General features: G+C 36.4%; 2 protein-coding genes across 6 annotated transcripts in view; one reads left to right on the top strand and one right to left on the bottom strand.

Annotated features, from left to right (window-relative positions):
* Positions 1–8,601, top strand: part of SESN1 (sestrin 1) — a 115,640-nt gene extending 107,039 nt beyond the window's left edge. For all 4 annotated transcript variants that reach the window (XM_049654116.1, XM_049654114.1, XM_049654115.1 and 1 more), the window contains 5 exons: positions 1,303–1,450; positions 3,160–3,272; positions 5,302–5,492; positions 6,718–6,862; positions 7,418–8,601. In XM_049654116.1, coding sequence (XP_049510073.1) covers positions 1,303–1,450; positions 3,160–3,272; positions 5,302–5,492; positions 6,718–6,862; positions 7,418–7,504 — 684 coding nt within the window. In that variant the 3' untranslated portion in view covers positions 7,505–8,601. The remainder of the gene's footprint in view (positions 1–1,302; positions 1,451–3,159; positions 3,273–5,301; positions 5,493–6,717; positions 6,863–7,417) is intronic.
* Positions 761–22,898, bottom strand: part of ARMC2 (armadillo repeat containing 2) — a 131,109-nt gene continuing 108,971 nt past the window's right edge. Inside the window, exons 18-19 of one of the 2 annotated variants that reach the window (XM_049654111.1) lie at positions 9,437–9,508; positions 761–863 (exon numbers count right to left, since the gene is read on the bottom strand). In XM_049654111.1, coding sequence (XP_049510068.1) covers positions 844–863; positions 9,437–9,508 — 92 coding nt within the window. In that variant the 3' untranslated portion in view covers positions 761–843. Of the gene's footprint in view, positions 864–1,305; positions 1,400–9,436; positions 9,509–22,898 lie in introns of those variants that run through there. The other variant, XM_049654112.1, reaches the window with a different exon arrangement.

Genomic DNA, 22,898 nt, shown 5'->3' with positions numbered 1-22,898 from the left:
ATATATATATATATATTTTTTGTAAACCTTGGGTCATTCTTTTCAGCCCTTTATTTGGCCACTGACTCTCTCTGAGGAGTAATTAAGGAGACCTATGTACCAGAAGAACCTTTAATACATCATAGAAACACTTTCTATCATGAAATTGTGAGAGGAAGTACTCACTATAGGGTGCTTCAGTATAACTGTTAGGATCATACGAAAATATAAAGCACCAGTAGTATAGATTTTTTGTCTCTTAATGTAGAATTATCCTTACAAGCTTTCTGCAACAAATATTTTGCAAATATCTACTATGTGCCAGGTACTATGCTGGGCTCTGAATATATACTCGTAAATTAGACAGGTCCCCTGTCTTTATGAAGGTTTGGTTTGAGGGAGGCAGGCATTAAACCAGTATCATGCAGTAACAATTACAAATTGTATCTGGTGCTCTGAAGGAATGAGCACAATGCTGTGTGAGAATAATTAGGGTGGCAAGGTTTGGGATGGGGGGACAGGACAGGAAAAGCAAGTAAGCTGACATGAGTAGGACCAATGGGTGTAAACCAGGAAAAGAGTATAAGAGTAGGGGAAGAACATTCCTAGCAAAAGATATGTATAATGAGGAAAACATTAGTTTTGTGTTTGAACACTGAGATTTGAAATTGGAAGATTTCTTACTGTTTTATAAGATAAATTCCACAGATTTGATCCCAGTTCCATAGTAAGGATGCAGCAGGGTATTGTTTGGCTAGTTCAAGTCCACTGGCCAGTCCTCCTGTGTCTGTCAGACCTATTAATACAGATGTCACTGCTCTAGTCATCCCAGCAAGTGACAGTTGCCAACCCCATTTGCAGAGGTCATGTGGAGAATTCCAGCCCTGTAAGGACACATTTCATTCTTAATTGGTAAATTTGAGCTGATTACTATAATTTGAAGATGATAGACACGTGTTGACAGTGTGCCCAAATGTGCATAGTTGAAGCAAAACCACTTAAACTTTGTATCTTATTTAAGCCGTTGTAAGTTGATGATTAGTGTTAAATTTTAATTCTTAAAACTTAGCATTAACAGTAATGACATTATTACTAATTTTTTAAGGTAAAAATATTGTGTTCTTAAAAAACTTATTTTAAAATCTGTAGACCTGTATACACCAAAATATTTTCATTTTTTTATTCATTCACGTACATTAAAATTATAAGATCTATTTTTCCTATATTCTGTTGTCTCATAAGAATTTGTGTCTTAATAAAAGAAAATTTTTAAATTTCATCCTTTGTCTGAAATATACAACATTAATTATATTTTCTCTTCAGGTAAGTGATTCCTTCTTTGAGGTCGAAGCCCTCATGGAAAAGATGAGGCAGTTACAGGAATGTCGAGATGAAGAAGAGGCAAGTCAGGAAGAGATGGCTTCACGTTTTGAAATAGAAAAAAGAGAGAGCATGTTTGTCTTCTCTTCAGGTAAAAGCAATCATTACATAGTCAACAAAATTTCTATTGCTTACAAAAAAGATCCCCACTTTTTTTAATGTTTGTTTACTTTTGAGAAAGAGAATCCCAAGCAGGCTTCACGCTATCAGCACAAAGCCCAACTTGGGGCTTGATCTCAGGAACCATGGGATCATGACCTGAGCCAAACTTGAGTCAGATGCTTAACAGAGTGAGCCACCCAGGTGGGGGTGAGAATTTAGATAAATTTTTATCTTTTTTTTTTTTTTACTTTTATCTTTTAATTGTATTAGAGAATTTAAATAATAGTTTTAAAACATAAATCCAAATATGTTTTCCTTTTAGATAAGCTATTATTGCATAGGTGTTCCTACCTATAAATAAAGCAGGCAACCTAGAAAAAGAAGTTGTAGTATAAATAGCACTAGACTAAAAGAGGACATTTGATTTGGGTTTTTATACTAAAATCACTGCTAATAAACTTTGTGAATGTAAGGCACTTAACATATGAATGCTCTCTTTTTTCTCTTCTTTAAAATTAGGATATTGGGGGTGCCTGGGTGGCTCAGTTGGTTAAGCTTTTGACTCTTGAGTTTGGCTCAAGTCATGATCTCACAATTTGTGAGATCAAGCCCCGAGTCAGGCTCTGCACAGCCTGCTGAGGATTCTCTCTCTCCCTTTCTCTCTGCCCCTCTCCCATTCACATACTCTCTATAAATAAATAAACATTAAAGAAATTAAATAAAATTAGGAAATTTTATAAGCCCTGAGATTACTTTTTAGCTTTAAAATAAAATGATTTGTGAAATGATTTGTCAGTTGTTAGACAACTGATGACAAATGTAAATTCTTTATGTTTGGCCTTTATATACAGGCTATACAATTTAATATATAAATCAGGTAATTTACAGGAAATGTATTTTGATAACAGCGAAAGAGTGTATGTGTTAAATACCAAGTTTCCTAATAGCAAACAAAAAATCACATTTTTTCTTAAAGTTTATTTTGAGAAAGCAGGAGAGAGATCCCAAGCAGGCTCCTTGCTGTCAGCACAGAGCCTAGTTTCACAAACGTGAGATCATGACCTGAGCCAAAATCAGGAGTCAGATGCTTAACTGACTGAGCCACTGAGGCGCCCCAGAAAAAATCAAATTTGTATAAATGAAGGTTGGATGTTATCTTGTTTCTCCTTGAGGAAAAGTTTTTGTTTCTATTTACTTCAAACGAACATGAAAGCAATCCAGAAAGGCTTTAGAGCATTTCAGGAAACACTGTAAAAATGATTCACCATTGCAGTATTGTTTCTAGGACCCTTTGAGGTGTTAGATCATATTATATATTGTAGGACATTAATATTTAACCAGAAATCATTCAAGTGCTAAAGTATAGAGCATAGATGATTTATCACCATAAAGATTATCCAAAAGGGTGTTCAGACTTTAAGTACATGCTTTTAAGTAGAACTGGGAACACAGAGGGTATATAGGAAAGAGAAAAATGCAAAGCATAAAAAATTCAACCATGAATATTTTTATAATAGAATCTAATTACATTGCATTTATTGGTAAGTAAGCTACTTCTCTTTATGGTTTTAAGACTTAAGTTGGTTACTCACTGTCAGAGGGCTATCCTGTTTTTACTTATTATAGGTAAAATGAATTTTAACTAGCATTCTGTTTTTGAAAAGCTTTAAGTGGCTTTTTTTTTTTTAATTATTTCAGATGATGAAGAAGTTACACCAGCAAGAGATGTATCTCGTCACTTTGAGGATACTAGTTACGGCTATAAGGATTTCTCTAGACACGGGATGCATGTTCCAACATTTCGAGTACAGGTAAAATTGCACATGACTAGTTAGAAATAGTTCAGTCTGACTTAAAATAAGAAAAAGCCCCCTGGATTTGAGAATTCTAGAATGTTGAAGAAGTAACTTTTCTTTATCAGGCAATTCCTTTAAATATATTTATTTTATTGTTGAAGTTCATAAATCAGATATCAAAACACGTTCACCCATAAAACTAAATGACAGTAATGGGTTAGGTTCCCAGATGGTGTGCCAAAACTCAAGTTCATAATATATCTAAACAATGAATAATACTAGCATTTATAGCATTGGTTTTTCTCCTCCTCTCCTATTGAGCCCCAGCATTAAAGTGAGGCCCTGATATGCACCAGGCCTGAGTAACAAGAGAAATGTCCCCAGCATCCCAAGCATTATGTAAAAGTGAGTAGAGGGAAAGAGGATGAAAAATTCAAAAGTAAAAGATGTGCTTTATTTACTTTTTTAGGGAGAGTAAGCTTTTGCTTGGTTTGTTTTCTTTATAACTTGGATGAGTTCTTACAGATAGCACAGACAATAAACCATGACAATTACAGTATCCTAATTCCCTGTGAAATATGTACTGAGTGTTATTTGGAGCAATGAACATTTTTGAGGGCTTTAAATTAAACTTTGAGAGGATTCACATAAATAGTGATGTGGGGAGTAGAATTATTTTTGGTAGACCCAGTTTCTTTAGCTCCAAAATCATGAACTCTGAAATATACATTAAAACTTCCTCTGTATAATTCTGTATCTATTGAGTCTATGGAAACTTAGGGACCTAGTGGTCGTCTAGGATACTACTAGGCTCCTTTGTTCTTGCTTGGTAGAAGGCACTATGCTAAAAGTGCGTTGCAAATATATCTCGGGAGCAACAGTAGCTGTATTCTCTGTTTCCACAGTAAAAGTTAAGAATCATCAGTTAATCAATTATTGATTGATTAATTCATCAATTCTGTTCTTTAAGCTTTGTAAGACTGCTCTCAATCCAGTCCATTAATAGAAACATCAGCATAACTATTTCTTAAATAGCCTATTGTATAAAAATTTAGGTAAATATTTAATTCAGATGAGTTATTCCCAACTTCCACAGTTATTGTGAGGGTCCAGTGTTAATAACTATTTTATCAAAATTATGAAAATTTGGGAACTAGAAAATTGTGTTTCTTCGCTCAAGGGATGAAGATGTTTAAAGGGACAAAAATTAGGCACAAGGAAGAGTTACAGAATATTTCTACTTGATAGTATAATTGTGTCATGAAATACAATAATTAGAATTGAAGAGATCATGTGGGTTGGAAATGTTATGGCGTGAGTTAGGATTTGAGAGATTTGCATGGTCCAAAAGCATGGGCATTGTAAAGCAGAGGAGACTATAAGCTTATAAGACTATAAGACTATTGGCTGGGCTGCTGAGTGCTTCAAGCAAAGGATTCCTACTTCTGATTACTGTGACGCTAGTTCAAAATCGGTCAGGTTTGTAGGTTTTAACCAGAGTAATAACATGTCAAAGAGGTGTTTCAGGAAAATAAATATGAGAGCAACGTAGAAGTAGCATAGGGGCTTATTTTGCTTGAGGTAGAAAGAAAGGAAGCAGGGAGATTTAGTGTAAGAAAACTAATTAGGAGATTCAGTTAATTATGCTAAGAATTAGGAGGTAGGAGGAAAAGGAATGAGTGATGGTTGTATTGAATTAAAAATTTACAAACTTTGAGGACCATTTAAATAGCTGCAGCAATGGAAAAGGAGAGAGGACTTCCAAGATGGGTCATCTCTGGATGCTGAGTGAGGAGACGGGGGGAGAGAGAGAGAGAGAGAGCGAGCGAGCGAGCTGAAAATGGGTGGCCTGTGTTTAGGAGAGAAGAATTCCACTGGTTTTTAAGCTCACTGAATTACAAAAGGTTTGCATGCTGCAGAGAACATACTAGAAAGGCAGTGGATTCCAACTGCCAGTAATCTCACCTAGGTCTACTGCTTTGCCATATGAACTATACTTGGCCACATTTTAATTATTCACATTTGTTCTGTTCTCTGTATTTAGGACTATTGCTGGGAAGACCATGGTTATTCTTTGGTAAATCGCCTTTATCCAGATGTGGGACAGTTGATTGATGAAAAATTTCACATTGCTTACAATCTTACTTATAATACAATGGCAATGCACAAAGATGTTGATACCTCAATGCTTAGACGGGCTATTTGGAACTATATTCACTGCATGTTTGGAATAAGGTTAGTTTGTTATGTTTACAAAGAAATATTTTCCTTTGAGCTAAATTATTCAAGTGCTTGGAACATATATACACAGAGATGCACTATATATATGTATATATATATTACATATATGTATAATATAATAGTCATAAACCATTCCTTCCCCAATAGCTTATTTTTATGCCACTTATGAGTCAAAGAACCAATTTAATGCAGCTTGGTTTATTTCCTCTCTCCTAGCTAGGCAGAAGGGAAAGTTAGGGACATTGCCTCTGGCCCATAGAGGAAAAGTTTGTCACCAGACATCTTTGATATCTTTTCTCTTTGTATCATCGTCTTGGAACTAAGTACCCTTATAGTGCCCTCCTGGCTATTCTCAAGCTCCTTCTGAAGAGTACCTGCTCCCATGATACTTCATCAAAATGCAAAACTTTCATATCCTGTTAGGTATTCAGCCATATTATGTTATACAGGAAATGCAGCCATTATATACCACCTTCTAACAGATGTACATAAACACTATGCTATAGGGTTTTCTGATTATTTCAGCTGTAAAATCAGGTTTTCTCTTGCTATTCATTTTATCAGTGACTGGACTATTAGCTTCCAGAATAGTAGTAGAACCAGCTTTGCAAGAGCTGAAACACAAGAGACTTCAGTCCCTGGATGTTCTAGAAACTATAACTCAGTGGAGCAGAGCAGACACTTGTGACTGTAACCATCTTGGCTTAAAGCAGAACAGCTTAGTGAGGCTGACTATAAATCATCCTTCCCTCTGGAATAATCATCTGCCAATCCCCCACCATTTTTTTCCTCATCTGATACCAGAAACTCCTGGAAACATGGGGAAAAATAATTATTAATTATTTTCATTTACACAAGTGGATTATGATCTATATATCATGCAGTAGTAACCAGAAATATTAATTTGTGGACTTCTTAATTTTAACAATACTCAAATTGTTTCCACAATTTCCTCAGTGTGATTGCTTCTTTGATTATAAATATATACTGTTGCTTGGGTACTGGCAAATTTTCTATTCATTTCCCTAACTTCTCTGTTTCTTATCCTCTTTATATTCACTCATTCACCTCCAATTAAACATTATAAAGCAGTTGTTTTTGAGAGATAGCTGCCTACACAGGGAGGGAAGAAGAATACAGCATTTATTAATGTCCATACTTTCAAAAGAAATCAAACTATAAATTGAAAATATATAATTCTCACTTTATCTTTTAACAGATATGACGACTATGACTATGGTGAAATTAACCAGTTATTGGATCGTAGCTTTAAAGTTTATATCAAGACTGTTGTTTGCACTCCCGAAAAGGTTACCAAAAGAATGTATGATAGCTTCTGGAGGCAGTTTAAGCACTCTGAGAAGGTATGTACCTATTGTGGTTTGCCCTGTAACTTAGCAGTGATTCTTACTCTCCTTCATCTAATCTAATGGCTCTCAAATCTTTTCCAACCCAGAGAAGAACATTCCAGCACAGCTGTCTCTGGTGTCCCTTGGAAGGGAATCTCATTATAGTGCTAGAGTAAAAGAATAAAAGACAGGGCATCCAGGGCCCCACTTCAGAAGTGCTGGCGTGGCTGTCACTGCTTGGGAGAATTGTTTATAGATATAAATGGTCTGGTCGTTGAACCATCTTGGTTATTAAACTATTAAGTGATGATTTGGCAGGGGAGGTTGGTATTCTAATAAAGCAATGTCTAGATTTTCTGAAATATAACAAACCTCTAAGAAGAGATGTAATCAAATATAAGCTCCGTATCTATCCAAAAAGAGCATCAGATGGCTTTCATTTTGAGACAAATTCAAGACTTCTAAGTTATTCAGTGGCACACAGAAAATGTACTTATTTTGGGGGGATACTAGCACTGAAAAACTGGGAATGCTTACAACTGTACCTTAAATAATGTGTTTTATATTCAGGTTCATGTTAATCTGCTTCTTATAGAAGCTAGGATGCAAGCAGAACTCCTCTACGCTCTGAGAGCCATTACCCGCTATATGACCTGATGCCTTTCCTCCATTAAAGATAATGGAATGATCAGCAGATATAGTCTACAAGGGGAAGGTACTAAGCCCCAGGACCAATGGTAGATAAAAGAATTCAGAAATCCATTGTGCCATGATTCCTTTAGTTTCTGCTATGTTACTGTGGAAATACCACTGCTGGCACGAGCAGTGAATGCTTGGCAGCTTCAAGTGTAGAGCTGTGAAGAAGGGCTGCCATTCACAGTATTCACAGTATTTTGCTTTTTGACAGTACAAGATGCTGTATAACTGTTTTAATACAGCAAATAGTAACTCTCCAAATCCTGTTGCTTTTATGTTAAATAAGATAACAAGAATTGGAGCATGCAAAGAATGGGAGTTGGATAATGACATAAGCTTTTTATACATAAAGAATTTTATTTAGATCCTGGTGCTGCTATTTCTGCTGGTGGAATGAATAGAGTGGCTGTTCCAGTTAAGCTATTAGTAATAAAAGTGAACACTGCTACTATCTGAGCCTACATACATAATTTGCGTGGTTTCAAATTAAACTTGCATATGTGTTAATTTTTTTGCATCTAAAAAAGCCTAGAATTATTACAGCTTGGCAAAGACCATTTCGATGGTAACAGTTCATTTCTTTCATTATAGTTTTTTTTTTAATTCAGCTATTGGATGACATTAAATTACAGTGGCATTCTTAAAGATTTTCTTCAAAAAGCAATCTTAAATGAAAGTGAATAATTATAAGAAAAGCTAGCTATCTTTTGATATGCTGTTTCCCAAGATTCTCGGACACTGGAGGGCAGCTGTCTTGTGCAGTATTTTGTTTCCAGCACTGAAGTTGTGGGAAATGTTGCTGTAGACTGCTGCGCAGTCCCAGGTGCATTCTGCCCCTCTGCTCCTGCCCACCTTGTGGTCCCCACTTTAAAGATTGTGCAGCTCTTTAAAAATAAAGCTGGAAAATATTTTTAGTCAGGTTATCAAATTTGATTTACAAAAATGCTAACTTTGGGAAAAAATGTATTAAGTACTTTGTATTCTGGAAGTGTGAATTGCTTTTGAAGTCTGTCAGTATTATTGGTATTTTTCAATAAATCATTTTTTCTCCAATTTTATGTGCTGTCTCAATCTCATGAAAAATTATGACTTCACAATCAATTACCATTCTGAAGTTCCGTTTACTTTTAATAGCCAAGCAGATTCACAAATAATGCTGTAATCAGATGAGAGACTATTAAATGGCAAACTCTCAATGCCATTTTAAAGGTTACAAAGAGTGGACTTTCATGATCTCCTGTAAGACTTTTATGACCCCATGCCTTGTCCCTTTTGAATGGAGATGTTTTAGAGTTCAAATAATCATTAGAAACAGGGGCACCTGGCTCAGTTGGTGTATGTAACATGCAGCTCTTGATCTCAGGTCCAGGCCCCACATTGGGTGTACAGATTACTTAAAATCCTTTTTAAAAAAATTATAAACAAGGACTAGAGTGACAACAGGACAGAAAATGGCACTGTCAAGTAGAAATAGCTCTAGTTTTAGAACAAACTGAGGGTTGTTGGGTGGAGGGACAGGCTAAATGGACAAGGGACATAAAGGAGGACACTTGTTGAACACTGGATATTATATGTAAGTGATGAATCATTAAATTCTATTACTGAAATAAAAAAAAGGGGGGGAGGTGCTAACATCTTGTTTGATGGTAATAAACACACGTTATTGCTTGAAAGGCCCTGCAAGTAGCATAGGTGGATTTAGCAAATTGTGACTTTGTCTTTACAATAAAGATTTGCCACCAAATATTTTATAGTACATATACATAGCTACAGTTTAAATCCTGGAACTTTATTAATTTGTAGTATGTTTTAATTTTAACATATTTATAAACAATTTTATAGTGTTTTAATCTATATATCATTACATTTAGTAGACTTATAAGCTTAATTTACCGTTACTGGTTAGGAATGCATATTTAACTTCTTCAGGTGAATAGTGTTGATATGCTTTTACTTCAGAGGACACTAAAAAAAAAAAAAAAATGTAGCAGGTAATAAAAATATTCCTGTCCAGCAAGGGAAAAATCTAGATTTAATCAAATCTGTTATAATAACTGTTACTCATCAAAACATTTTAGCTCAATCTACTACCTAGTAATTTATAATGTGTGGGTGAGAGTAGGGAGGCAAAATGGTTCCTACCTTCAAAGTTCTATATCCTGGTGAGAAGACAAGACTATTAAGTTTCTTTAAATATAAAATATATTGATAATAAGTCCGTTTCTTTTTTAAATATTTTTGAGAGGGCAGAGAGAGGGAGACACAGAATCCTAAGCAGGCTCCAGGCTCTGTCAGCAAAGGGCCTGATGTGGATCTCAAACTCATGAACCACAAGATCATGACCTGAACCAAAGTTGGCCACCCAACTGATTGAGCCACCCAGGCACCCCACATAAGTCCATTTCTAATTAGCTTACAATAATATATACATGGTCCTACACATTGAATTTACATCATGCCTTTGCCCTTTTCTGTCTACTGTAGAGTTATAGCAATACAGGTGAACCCAACAAGTTTACATACACTGTACATAAAATTTTATTCATTTTGCTTAGTTCTTTGTACTTCTTAAAAATAGAAGATCAGGGCACCTGGGTGGCTCAGTTGGTTAAGCATCTGACTCTTGATTTCAGCTCAGGTCATGATATTGTGGTTATGTTAAGCTCTACAACTTCCTCATAAAGTCACAACTTTCAAGGGCAGAAGACACAGCTGACTTTCTTGACACATAGACACAGAGAGGCAAGACAAAATGAGGAGACAGAGAAATTTATCCCAAATGAAAGAACAAGCCAGGACCACAGTCAGAGATCTAAGCAAAACAGATATAAGTATACTCACTGGACTTGAGAAAAGAGTAGAAGACATGAATGAAACCCTTAACACAGAGATAAGGAAAAACATAGCAAAGATAAAGGGCATAAGAAACACACTTGAGGTAATGAACAGCAGGATGGAAGAAGCAGAGAAACGAGTTAATGACATAGAAGACAGAGTAATGGGAAGCTAAACAAAAGAGATAAAAGAATTATGCAAAACAAGAACAGACAGGGAATTCAGTGATTGCACAAAATATAGCAACATTCATATTATAGAAGTCCCAGAAGAAGAGAGAGAAAAGGGGACAGAAAATTTATTTGAAGAAATAATAGCTGAAATTTTCCCTAAACTAAGTAAGGAAACAGATATCCATACCCAGGAAGCATACAGTACCCACAACAAATCGACAAAAGCAGACCCACCAAGACATACTATAATTAAATTTGCAAAATACAGCATTTAAAGAAAACATTTTTTAATTTAGTACTTACTTTTGAGAGGGAGAAAGAGGGACAGAGTGCGAACAGGGGAGGAGGAGAGAAAGAGGGAGAGACAGAATCTGAAGCAGGCTCCAGGCTCTGAGCCATCAGCACAGAGCCCAATGTGGGGCTCAAACTCATGGACCGTGAGATCATGACCTGAGCTGAAGTCAGCTGCTTAACCGACTGAGCCACCCAGACACCCCAATAAAGAAAGAAAATTATAAAGTAACAAAAGAAATCATTAACTTACAAGGGAAAACCCATAAGGCTACCAGGAGATTTTTTTTTTTTTTAAACCAGGAGATTTTTCAACAGAAACTTTGTAAGCCAGAGGGAGTAGCATGGTATATTCAAAGTGCTAAATGGGAAAAATCTACAGCCAAGAATACTGTATTCAGCAAGGCTATTATTCAGAATAGAAGGAAACATAAAAAGTTACCCAAATAAAAACTAAAGAACTTCATGGCAACTAAACCAGCTCTACAAGAAATATTAAAAGGGACTCTTTGGAAGGGAGAGACAAGGGGCACCTGGGTAGCTTAGTCGTTTGAGCATCTGACTCTTGATTTTGGCTCAGGTCATGATCCCAGGGTGGTGGAACTGAGCTCCACGTCAGGCTCTACGCTCAGGATAGAGCCTGCTTAAGATTCTCTCTCTCCTTCTGCCCCTCCCCACCACTTTTGGGCTCTTTCAAAAAAAAAAGGGAGAGACAAAAAGTGACAGTGTAGAGGTGGGAAACACAAAAGCCATAAAAATGAATATTTCTGTAAAAAATCAGTCAAGGAACTAATGAAAAAAGGATATAACATATACCTAAAACATGGGGAGGAGAAAAGAATGAGTTCAAATGACCATCAACTTAATATAGACTGCTATATGCAGAAGAAGTTATATACAAACCCAATGGTAACTATGTATCAAAAAATACTAATATGCAAAGAAAAAGGATGAAGAAATCCAAATATATCACTAAGGAAAAGCAGCAAAACATGAAAGGGAGAAAGACAAAAAAGGATCAGAGAAATCTTCAGAAGCAACCACAAAACAAGTAATGAAATGACAACAAATACATCAATAAATCAGTAATTACTTTGAATGTAAATAAACAGTCCAATCAAAAGACACAGGATGACAGAATGGATAAAGGAAAAAAAAAGGCCCATCTATATGCTACATACAAGGGACTCATTTTAAACCTAAAGACACCTGCATATTGAAAGGATAGAGAAACATCTATCATGCCAAAGGATGTCAAAAGAAAGCTGGATAGCAATTCTTATATACAACAAAGTAGATTTTGTTTTAAAACAAAGACTGTAACAGGGGTGCCTGGGTGGCTCAGTTAAGTGTCCAACTTTGGCTCAGGTCATGATCTCACAGCTTATGGGTCCGAGCCTCACATCAGGCTCTGTGCTGACAGTTCAGAGCCTGGAGTCTGCTTTGGGTTCTGTGTCTCCTTCTCTCTCTGCCCCTCCCTGGCTCACACTCTGTCTCTGTCTCTCAAAAAATAAATAAATGTTAAAAAAAAATTTTAGTAAAAATAAAACTAACAAAAGACAAAGAAGGACACTATATATCAATAAAGGGGGCAATCCAACAAGACGACATAACAATTGTAAATATTTATGCACCCAACATAGGAGTGCCCAAATACATAACACAGTTAATAAAAAACATAAAGGAACTAATCAATAGTAATACAATAGTAGGGGACTTTAACATCCCACATACAACAATGGACAGATCTAAACAGAAACTCAACAAGGAAATAATGGCTTTGAATGACACACCGGAACAAATGGATTTAACAGATATTTTCAGAACATTCCATCCTAAAACAGAATACATGTTCTTTTCAAGTGCACGTGGAACATTCTCCAGAATAGATCACACATGTTAGCCCACAAAACAAACCTGAACAAATTTCAAGATTGAAAATTTTTTCTGACCACAACACTATGACACTAGGAATCAATCACAAGAAAAAATTGAGAACACACACATGGAGGTTAAATAACATGCTACCAAACTATGAATGGGTCAACCAGGAAATAAAAGACAAAATGAAAAAGTACATGGAAACAAATGAAAATGAAAACACAATGGTCCAAAACCTCTGAGATGCAGCAAAAGAAGTTTTCAAAGGAAGACTATAGCAATACAGGCCTACCTCAAGAAACAAGAAAAATCTCAAACAACCTAACCTTGCACCTAAAGGAGCTATAAAAAGAACAAAACATAAAACCAGGGGCGCCTGGGTGGCTCAGTTGGTTAAGCGTCCAACTTTGGCTCCAGTCATGACCTCACAGTTCATGGGTTCAAGCCCCATGTTGGGCTCTGTGCTGACAGCTCAAAGCCTGGAACCTGCTTCGGATTCTGTTGTCTCCCTTTCTCTCTGCTCCTCTCCCACTCATGCTCTGTCTCAAAAATAAAACATTAAAAAAAAATTAAAAAAATAACATATAACCAGCAGAATGAAAAAATAAAAATAGAGCAGCAATTGATGATATAAAAGCTAAAAAAACAATAGGACAATCAATGAAACCAGGAGATGATTCTTTGAAAAAAAAAAAACAATAAAATTGATAAACTTCTGGCCAGACTTAGCAAGAAAAAAGAGAAAGGACCCAAATAAAATCACAAACGAGAAAGGAGAAATAACACCACAGAAATACAATAACATCATAAGAGAATATTATGAAAAACTATGTGTCAACAAATGGGACAAACTGGAAAAAAATTGATAAATTCCTAGTAACATACAAACTACCAAACTGAAACAGAAAGAAATAGAAAATTTGAACAGACTGATAATCAGCAAAGAAATTGAATCAGTAATCAAAAAATAACCAAAAAACAAAAGTCCAGGACCAGACAGCTTTACAGATGAATTCTACCAAACAGAAGAGCTAATATCTATTCTGTTCAACCTATTCCATAGTCTTAGAAACGAAAGGAAAACTTCCAAATTCATTCCATGAGGTCAGCATTACCCTAATACCAAAACCCGATAATGACACCGCAAAAAACCAGAACTACAGGCTAATATCTCTGATGAACATAGATGCAAAAATCCTCAACAAAATACTAACAAACCCAGTCCAATAATACATTTAAAAAATAATTCACCACAATCAAGTGGGATTTATTCCTGGGTTGCAAAGATGATTCAATATTTGCAAATTAATGCAATATATCACGTCAATAACGGAAAAGATAAGATCCACATGATCATTTCAACAAACGCAGGAAAAACATTTTTACAAGGTGCAACATCCTTTCATGATAAAAACCCTCAACAAAGTAGGTTTAAAGGGAATATATCTCAATAAAGGCCATCCATGAAAACCCACAGCTAACATCATCCTCAGTGGGGAAAAACTGAGAGGCACCTGGGTGGTTCAGTTAAACGTCCAACTCTTGATTTCAGCCTAGGTCATGATTCCAGGGTCATAGGATCAAGCCCTGCATCAGGCTCCATGCTGTCAGCACAAGAATCCTTCTTAGGGTTCTCTCCCTTTCTCTCTGCTCCACCCCTATCTCAAAAATAAACTTTTTAAAAAATGAGGAAAAACTGAGAGCCCTTTCCGTAAGGTCAAGAACAAGACAAGGATGTCCACTGTCACCACTTCATTCAACATAGTATTGAAGTATTAGCCACAGCAAACAGACAACAAAAGAAGTAAAAGACATCCAAATTGGTAAGGAAGAAGTACAATTTTCACTATTTGTAGATGACATGATACTAATATAGAAAACCCAAAAGACTCCACCAAAAAATTGCTAGAACTGATAAATTCAGTAAAGTTGCAGGATACAAAATCAATCAACAAATCTATCACATTTCTATACGACAATAACAAAGCAGCAGAAAGAGAAATTAAGAAAACAATCCCATTTACAATTACACCAAAAATAATAAGATACCTAGGAATAAATCTAAACAAAGAGGTGAAAGACTTGTACTCTACAAACCATAAAACACTGATTAAAGAAACTGAACATAACACAAAGAAATGGAAAGACATTCCATGCTCATGGATTGGAAGAATATTGTTAAAATATCTATATTGTTAAGTATTGTTAAAATGTCTATACTACCCAAAGTAATCTACAGATTTAATGTAATCCCTATCAAAATACTAACAGCATTTTTCATAGTACTAGAACAAACAATCCTAAAATTTGTATGGAACCACAAAAGACCGCAAATAGCCAAAGCAATCTTGAAAAAGAAGAGCAAAGCTGGTGGCAAATACAGTGCACAAAAATAGACAAATAGATCAATGGGAAAGGCCAAAAAATCCAGAAATAAACCCACAATTATATGGCCAGTTAAATCTTCGACAAAGCAGGAAAGAATATCCAATGGGAAAAAAGTGGTCTCTTCAACAAATGGTGTTGGAAAAACTGGACAGCAACATGCAAAAGAATGACACTGAACCACTTTCTTACACCATACACAAAAATAAATTTAAAATGGATTAAAGACCTAAATGTGAGACAGGAAACCATTAAAATCCTAGAGAAAGAACACAGGTAGTAACTTCTTTGACATTAGATGTAGCAACTTCTTTTTGGTACATCTCCTGAGGCAAGGGAAACAAAAGCAAAAATAAACTATTGGGATTATATCAAAATAAAAAACTTCTGCACAGCAAAGGTAACAATCAACAAAACTAAAAGGCAACCTACAGAATGGGAAAATACATTTGCAAGTGACATATCTGATAAAGGGTTAGTATCCAAAATATATAAAGTACTTCTACAATTCAACACCCAGAAAACAAATAATCCTACTTAAAAATAGGCAGAAAACATGAACAGATAGTTCTCCAAAGACATCCAGATGGCCACATGAAAAAGTGCTCATCATCACTTATCATCAGGGAAATGGAATCAAAACTACAAAGAGATATCACCTCACATCTGTCAGAATAGTTAAAATCAACAACATAAAAAAAATAACAGGTGTTGGTGAGGATGTGGAGAAAGGGGAACACTCTTACACTGTCGGTGGGAATGCAAGCTGGTGCAGTCACTTGAGGAAACAGTATGGAGTCGTCTCAAGAAGTTAAAAATAGAACTACCCTACAATCCAGCAATCATACTACTGAGTATTTACCCCAAGAATACAAAAACACTAATTCAAAGGGATACATGCACCACTATATTTATAGCAGCTTTATAATAGCCAAATTAGGGAAAGAGCCCAAATGTCCACTGGCTGATGAGTGGATAAAGATGTGGTGTGTGTGTGTGTATACATATATATGTATATACACATATACATATATATACTTATACACACACACACACACACACACACACACACATACACACACACACACACACAATGTAATATTACTCGGCCATTAAAAAGAATGAAATCTTGGGGCGCCTGGGTGGCTCAGTCGGTTGGGCAGCCGACTTCGGCTCAGGTCACGATCTCGCGGTCCATGAGTTCGAGCCCCGCATCGGGCTCTGTGCTGACAGCTCGGAGCCCGGAGCCTGTTTCAGATTCTGTGTCTCCCTCTCTCTCTGACCTCCCCCGTTCATGCTCTGTCTCTCTCTGTCTCAAAAATAAATAAGCGTTAAAAAAAAAAAAAAAAATAAAAAAAAAAAAAAGAATGAAATCTTGACATTTGCATCAACATGGATGGAGCTAGAGAGTATAATGCTGAGTGCAATAAGTCAGTTCACAGAAAGAAAAATACGATTTCACTCATGTGGAATTTAAGAAATGAAACAAGCAAAGAGAAAAAGTAACAGAGAGAGAGAGAGACAAATCAAGAAACAGACTCCTTATGAGCAATTATATGCCAATAAAATGGACAATCTGAAAGAAATGGACAAATTCCTAGAAACATATACACTACCAAAACTGAAACAGGAAGAAATAGAAAATTTGAACAGACCAATAACCAGTAAGGAAATCGAATTAGTAATAAAAAATCTCCCAAAAAACAAGAGTCCAGGGCCAGATGGCTTTCCAGGGGAATTCTACCAAACATTTAAGGAAGAGTTAACACCTATTCTTTTAAAGCTGTTCCAAAAAATAGAAATGGAAGGAAAACTTCCAAACTCTTTCTATGAAGCCAGCATTACCTTGATTCCAAAACCAGACAAGAGACCCCACTAAAAAGGAGAACTATAGACCAATTTCCCTGATGAACATGGATGAAAAGTCCTCAACAAGATACTACCTAACCAGATCCAACAATGCATTAAAAAAATTATTCAACATGATAAAGTGGGATTTATACCTGGAATGTAGGGCTGGTTCAATATCCACAAATCAATCAATATGATACATGATGTTAATAAAAGAAAGGACAAGAACCATATGATCCTCTCAATAGATGCAGAGAAAGCATTTGACAAAATACAGCATACTTTCTTGATAAAAACCCTCAAGAAAGTAGGAATAGAGCATACCTCAAGATCATAAAAGCCATATATGAAAGACCCACAGCTAATATCATCCTCCATGGGGAAAAACTGAGAGCTTTCCCCCTAAGGTCAGGAACAAGACAGGGATGTCCACTCTCACCACTGTTATTCAACATAGTATTGGAAGTCTTAGCCTCTGCAATCAGACAACACAAAGAAATAAAAGGCATCCAAATCGGCCAGGAGGAGGTCAAACTTTCACTCTTCGCAGATGACATGATACTCTATATGGAAAACCCAAAAGATTCCACCAAAACACTGCTATAATTGATTCATAAATTCAGCAAAGTTGCAGGATATAAAATCAACACACAGAAATCGGTTGCATTCCTATACACCAACAATGAAGTGACAGAAAGAGAAATCAAGGAATTGATCCCATTTACAGTTGCACCAAAACCCATAAAATACCTAGGAATAAATCTAACCAAAGAGGTGAAAAATCTATACACTGAAAACTAGAAAGCTTATGAAATAATTGAAGACGACACACACACACACACCAAAAAAAAAAAAAAAAAAAAGAAAAAATTCCATGCTCCTGGATAGGAAGAATATTGTTAAAATGTTGATACTACCCAAAGCAATCTACGTATTCAATGCAATCCCTATCAAAATAACACCATCATTCTTCACAGAGCTAGAACAAACAATCCTAAAATTTGTATGAAACCAGAAAATACCCCGAATAGCCAAAGCAATCTTGAAAAAGAAAACCAAATCAGGAGGCATCACAATCCCGGACTTCAAGCTATACTACAAAGCTGTAATCATCAAGACAGTATGGTACTGGCATAAGAACAGACACTCAGATCAATGGAATAGAATAGAGAACCCAGAAATGGACCCACAAACGTATGGCCAATTAATCTTTGACAAACCAGGAAAGAATATACAATGGAATAAAGACAGTCTCTTCAGCAAATGGTGCTGGGAAAACTGGACAGCGACATGCAGAAGAATGAACCTGGACCACTTTCTTACACCATACACAAAAATAAGCTTAAAATTAATGAAAGTTCTAAAAGTAAGACAGGAAGCCATCAAAATCCTTGAGGAGAAAGCAGGCAAAAACCTCTTTGGCCTTGGCCACAGCAACTTCTTACTCAACATGTCTCCAGAGGCAAGGGAAACAAAAGCAAAAATGAACTACTGGGACCTCATCAAAATAAAAAGCTTCTGCACAGTGAAGGAAACAATCAGCAAAACTAAAAGGCAACTGACAGAATGGGAGAAGATATTTGCAAATGACATATCAGATAAAGGGTTAGTATCTAAAATCTATAAAGAACTTATCAAACTCAACACCCAAAACCCCCCCCCAAATAATCCAGTGAAGAAATGGGCAAAAGACATGAATAGACACTTCTCCAAAGAAGACATCCAGATGGCCAACCGACATGAAAAAATGCTCATCACTCATCATCAGCGAAATACAAATCAAAACCACAATGAGATACCACCTTACACCAGTCAGAATGTCTAACATTAACAACTCAGGTAACAACAGATGCTGGTGAGGATGTGGAGAAAGAGGATCTCTTTTGCATTGTTGGTGGGAATGCAAGCTGCTGCAGCCACTCTGGAAAACAGTATGGAGGTTCCTCAGAAAACTAAAAATAGAACTACCTTACAACTTAGCAATTGCACTAGTAGGCATTTATTCAGGTGTGCTGTTTTGAAGAGACATATGCACCCCCATGTTTATAGCAGCACTATCAACAATAGCCAAAGTATGGAAAGAGCCCAAATGTCCATCAATGGATGAATGGATAAAGAAGAAGTGATATATATATATACATATATATACATATATGTATGTGACATATATATATATACACATATATATATATACATATAGATACACACACACACACACACACACACACACACACATACACACAATGGAGTATTACTTGGCAATCAAAAATAATGAAATCTTGCCATTTGAAACTATGTGGATGGAACTGGAGGGTATTCTGCTAAGTGAAATTAGTCAAAGAAAGACAAAAATCATATGACTTCATTCATATGAGGACTTCAAGAGACAAAACAGATGAACATAAGGGAAGGGAAACAAAAATAATATAAAAACAGGGAGGGGGACAAAACAGAAGAGACTCACAAATATGGAGAACAAACTGAGGGTTACTGGAAGAGTTGTGGGAGGGGGGATGGGCTAAATGGGTAAGGGGCACTAAGGAATCTACTCCTGAAATCATTGTTGCACTACATGCTAACTAATTTGGATGTATATTTAAAAAAATAAAAAATTTAAAAAAAAAGAAAGAAAAGAAACAGACTCTTAATTATAGAGAACAAACCAGAAGGGAGATGGGTAGGCAGATGAGTTAAATAGGTGATGGGGATTAAGGAGTGCACTTCCTTGATGAGAATTGGGTGATGTATAGAAATGCTGAATCGCTATGTACACCTGAAACTAATATAACATTGTATGTTAACTAACTGGAATTAAAAAAAAAAAAAAAAGACATTACAGAGAACTATAGACCAATATCCCTGATGAATACTGATGCAAAAATCCTGAACAAAATCTAGCAAAAAAAATTCAACAGCACATCAAAAGTGTGAAATAGGATTTCTTCCTGGAATGCAAGGATGGTTCAACACACAACAAATGATCAATGCAATCCACCACATTAACGGAATGAAGGAAGGACCAAAAAAAAAAAAGATTATCTTAATTCAGAAAAATCATTTTACAAATTTAACACCCTTTCATGATTAAAAACACTCAACAAAGTAGAATTAGTAGGAAACTATCTGAATATAATAAAGCCCATATGTGAAAGGCCTATAACTAACATCACATTCAATGAAAAGACTGAAACTTTTCTTATAAGATCAGGAATACGACAAGGATCCCTACTTTCACCACTTCTATTCAACATTGTTTTCAAAGTCCTAGCCAGGACCATTAGTTAAGAAAAAGAAACGGTATTCAAATTGGAAAGGAAGAGTCAAATTATCTGTTTGTAAGTGACATGATCTTATATGCAGGAAACCCTAGAGATCACACGCACACACACACACACACACACCTATTAGAACTAGTAAATTCAGCAAAGTTGCAAGATACAAAATCAACACGCAAAAATCCATTGCATTTTTATACACTAAAAATGAACAATCCGAAAAGGAAATTAAGAAAACAGTTCCATTACAATAGCATCGAAAAGAATAAATAGAAGTTTCACCAAGATGAAAGATTTGTACATGGAAAACTACAATTAAACTTCTGTGAGAAATTAAAGAAGACACAAATAAGTGGAAAGACATCTTGTGTTCTTGGATTGAAAGACTTCAGGATATTGTTAAATCTACAGATTTAATGTAATCTTTTCAAAAATGCCATTTTTTGCAAGAATAGAGAAATCCATCCTAAAATTCATATGAAGTCTCAGAAGACCCCCAAAAGCCAAAACACTCTTGAGAAAGAACAAAGTAGGTTTATTCCAGGAAGATGGCAGAGTGAAGGGGTCTTGACCTTACCTCCTCCCGTGGACATATCATGGCAATAGCTACATATAATGCAACTCACCCTCAAAACAACATGAAGAATGGCAGAATACATCTGTGACACTTAAACACATAAAGAAGAAACCACAGTGAGAAAGGTAGGAGAAGAGACGTGGTCAGGAATGAAACCTCCAAGACAGCCATCCATAGCAGGAGGGATATCACAGGTGCAGATGTCCTCCCTGAAGAGTAAACAGACTAAGCCCCACACTGGACATCCTGGCCCTGAAGACTTGCACTAAGGAAACAAGCACTCATAACAAATGGATTTGAAAATCAGTGAGGCTTAACTCCAGGAGAGCTGGAAGGCTATAGGAAACAGAGACTTGGCTCTTAAAGGGCCAGTGCTATATCACTCTTTCTAAAATCCAGCACAAAAACAGCAGTTTAAAATTGCTTGGATTATGCATGAAGGAGATTAACTAATTTTATGGTATGTGCCAGAGAGGCAGGCATATGTAGGAGCTTTCTCCAGGAACAGAAATGCAAATTGGCACCATTTTTCTTGCCTACCTTCAGCCTAGCTGGCCAGAAGCTGGGAGGAGCCAGTTCTATTGTTTTCCATCTGCCTTGCTAGCACTGCTCATGGTGCCCTGGAGTTTCTCTGAGGACCCACCTCAAGTAGGCACCCCTCCGAAATTAGCTCCTGTCCCACCACATCTGAGTTGGGACCAGCATCCCCCCAGAGTCACTAGTGCCCCCCCAAACCCCGTAGGCAGCCCTGGCAAGACTGGTACCCTTCCAAAGCAAATCCTTCCCTAAGAAATTGGAGAGCCTCACCCACCAGCATGCTCACAATGGTCATGCCAGTCAGCAGCCAGTCACTCTGGTGGGGGGAGGTCTGTCCACCAGTGCACCTGTAATAGTTATGCCAGTCATTGTAGTCACCCACCCCGGGAACCAACCCTGCCCACCAGTGTGCACACAGCAGTTGTGTCATAATGGGAGGGCACATGCAGCCCACACAGGGGACACCCAAGAGCACCTGCTTCTGGTGACCAGGGAGGATTGTGCTACTGTGCCCCACAGGACACTCACTGTCTACATAAGGTCACTCTTTTCAAGACCAGGAGATGTAGCTAACCTACCTAATACATAGAAACAAACACAGAGAGTTAGACAAAATGAGGACACAGACGAATATGTTCTAAGTAAAAGAATAAGACAAAAAGCTCAGAAAAAGAACTAAGCAAAATGGAGGTAAGCAATCTATCTGATAAAGAAATCAAAGGAATGGTCATAAAGATACTTAACAGATTTAAGACAAGAGTAGATGAACTCAGTGAGAACTTCAACAAGGAGATAGAAAATATTAAAAAAAGAACCAATCAGAGCTGAAGAATATAATAACTGAAATGAAAAATACCCTAGAGGAAATCAACAGATTAAAGGATAGAGAAGAACGGATCAGTGATCTGGAAGACAGAGTAATGGAAAGCATCCGTGCTGAACAGCAAGAAGAAAAAAAATTTTTTAAATGAGGATATGCTAAGGCAACTCTGCAACAACATCAAAAATAGTAACATTTGCATTATAGGGGTCCCAGAAGGAGAAGAGAGGAAATAAAGGAACAGAAAACTTGTTTGAAGAAATAATAGCTGAAAACTTCCCCAACATGAGGAAGGAGGCAGACATCCAAGTCTAAGAATCACAGAGCACCTCAAACAAGTTGAACCCAAGGAGGTCCATACCAGGACATATAAAAATTAAAATGTCAAAAATTAAAGATAAGGAGAGAATCTTAAAAGCAGCAAGAGAAAAGAAAATAGTTATAAGGGAAATCCCATAAGGCTATCAGCTGGTTTTTCAACAGAAACTCCGCAGGCCAGAAGGGAGTGAGTGGCATGATCTAGTCAGTGCTGAAAGGAAAAAATCCTACAGCCAAGAATACTCCACCTGGCGAGGTTATCATTCAGAATTGAAGGAGAGATAGAGTTTCCCAGACAAAAGTCAGAGTTCATCACCACTAAACATTAGAAGAAATGTTAAAAGGACATCTTAATTTTTTTTAATTTTATTTTGATTTTGTTTTTAATGTTTATTTATCTTTGAGAGAGAGA

This window comes from Panthera uncia, assembly GCF_023721935.1.
Source record: "Panthera uncia isolate 11264 chromosome B2 unlocalized genomic scaffold, Puncia_PCG_1.0 HiC_scaffold_24, whole genome shotgun sequence".
Taxonomy (NCBI): domain Eukaryota; kingdom Metazoa; phylum Chordata; class Mammalia; order Carnivora; family Felidae; genus Panthera; species Panthera uncia.
This window is presented reverse-complemented; position numbering and strand designations above follow the sequence as displayed.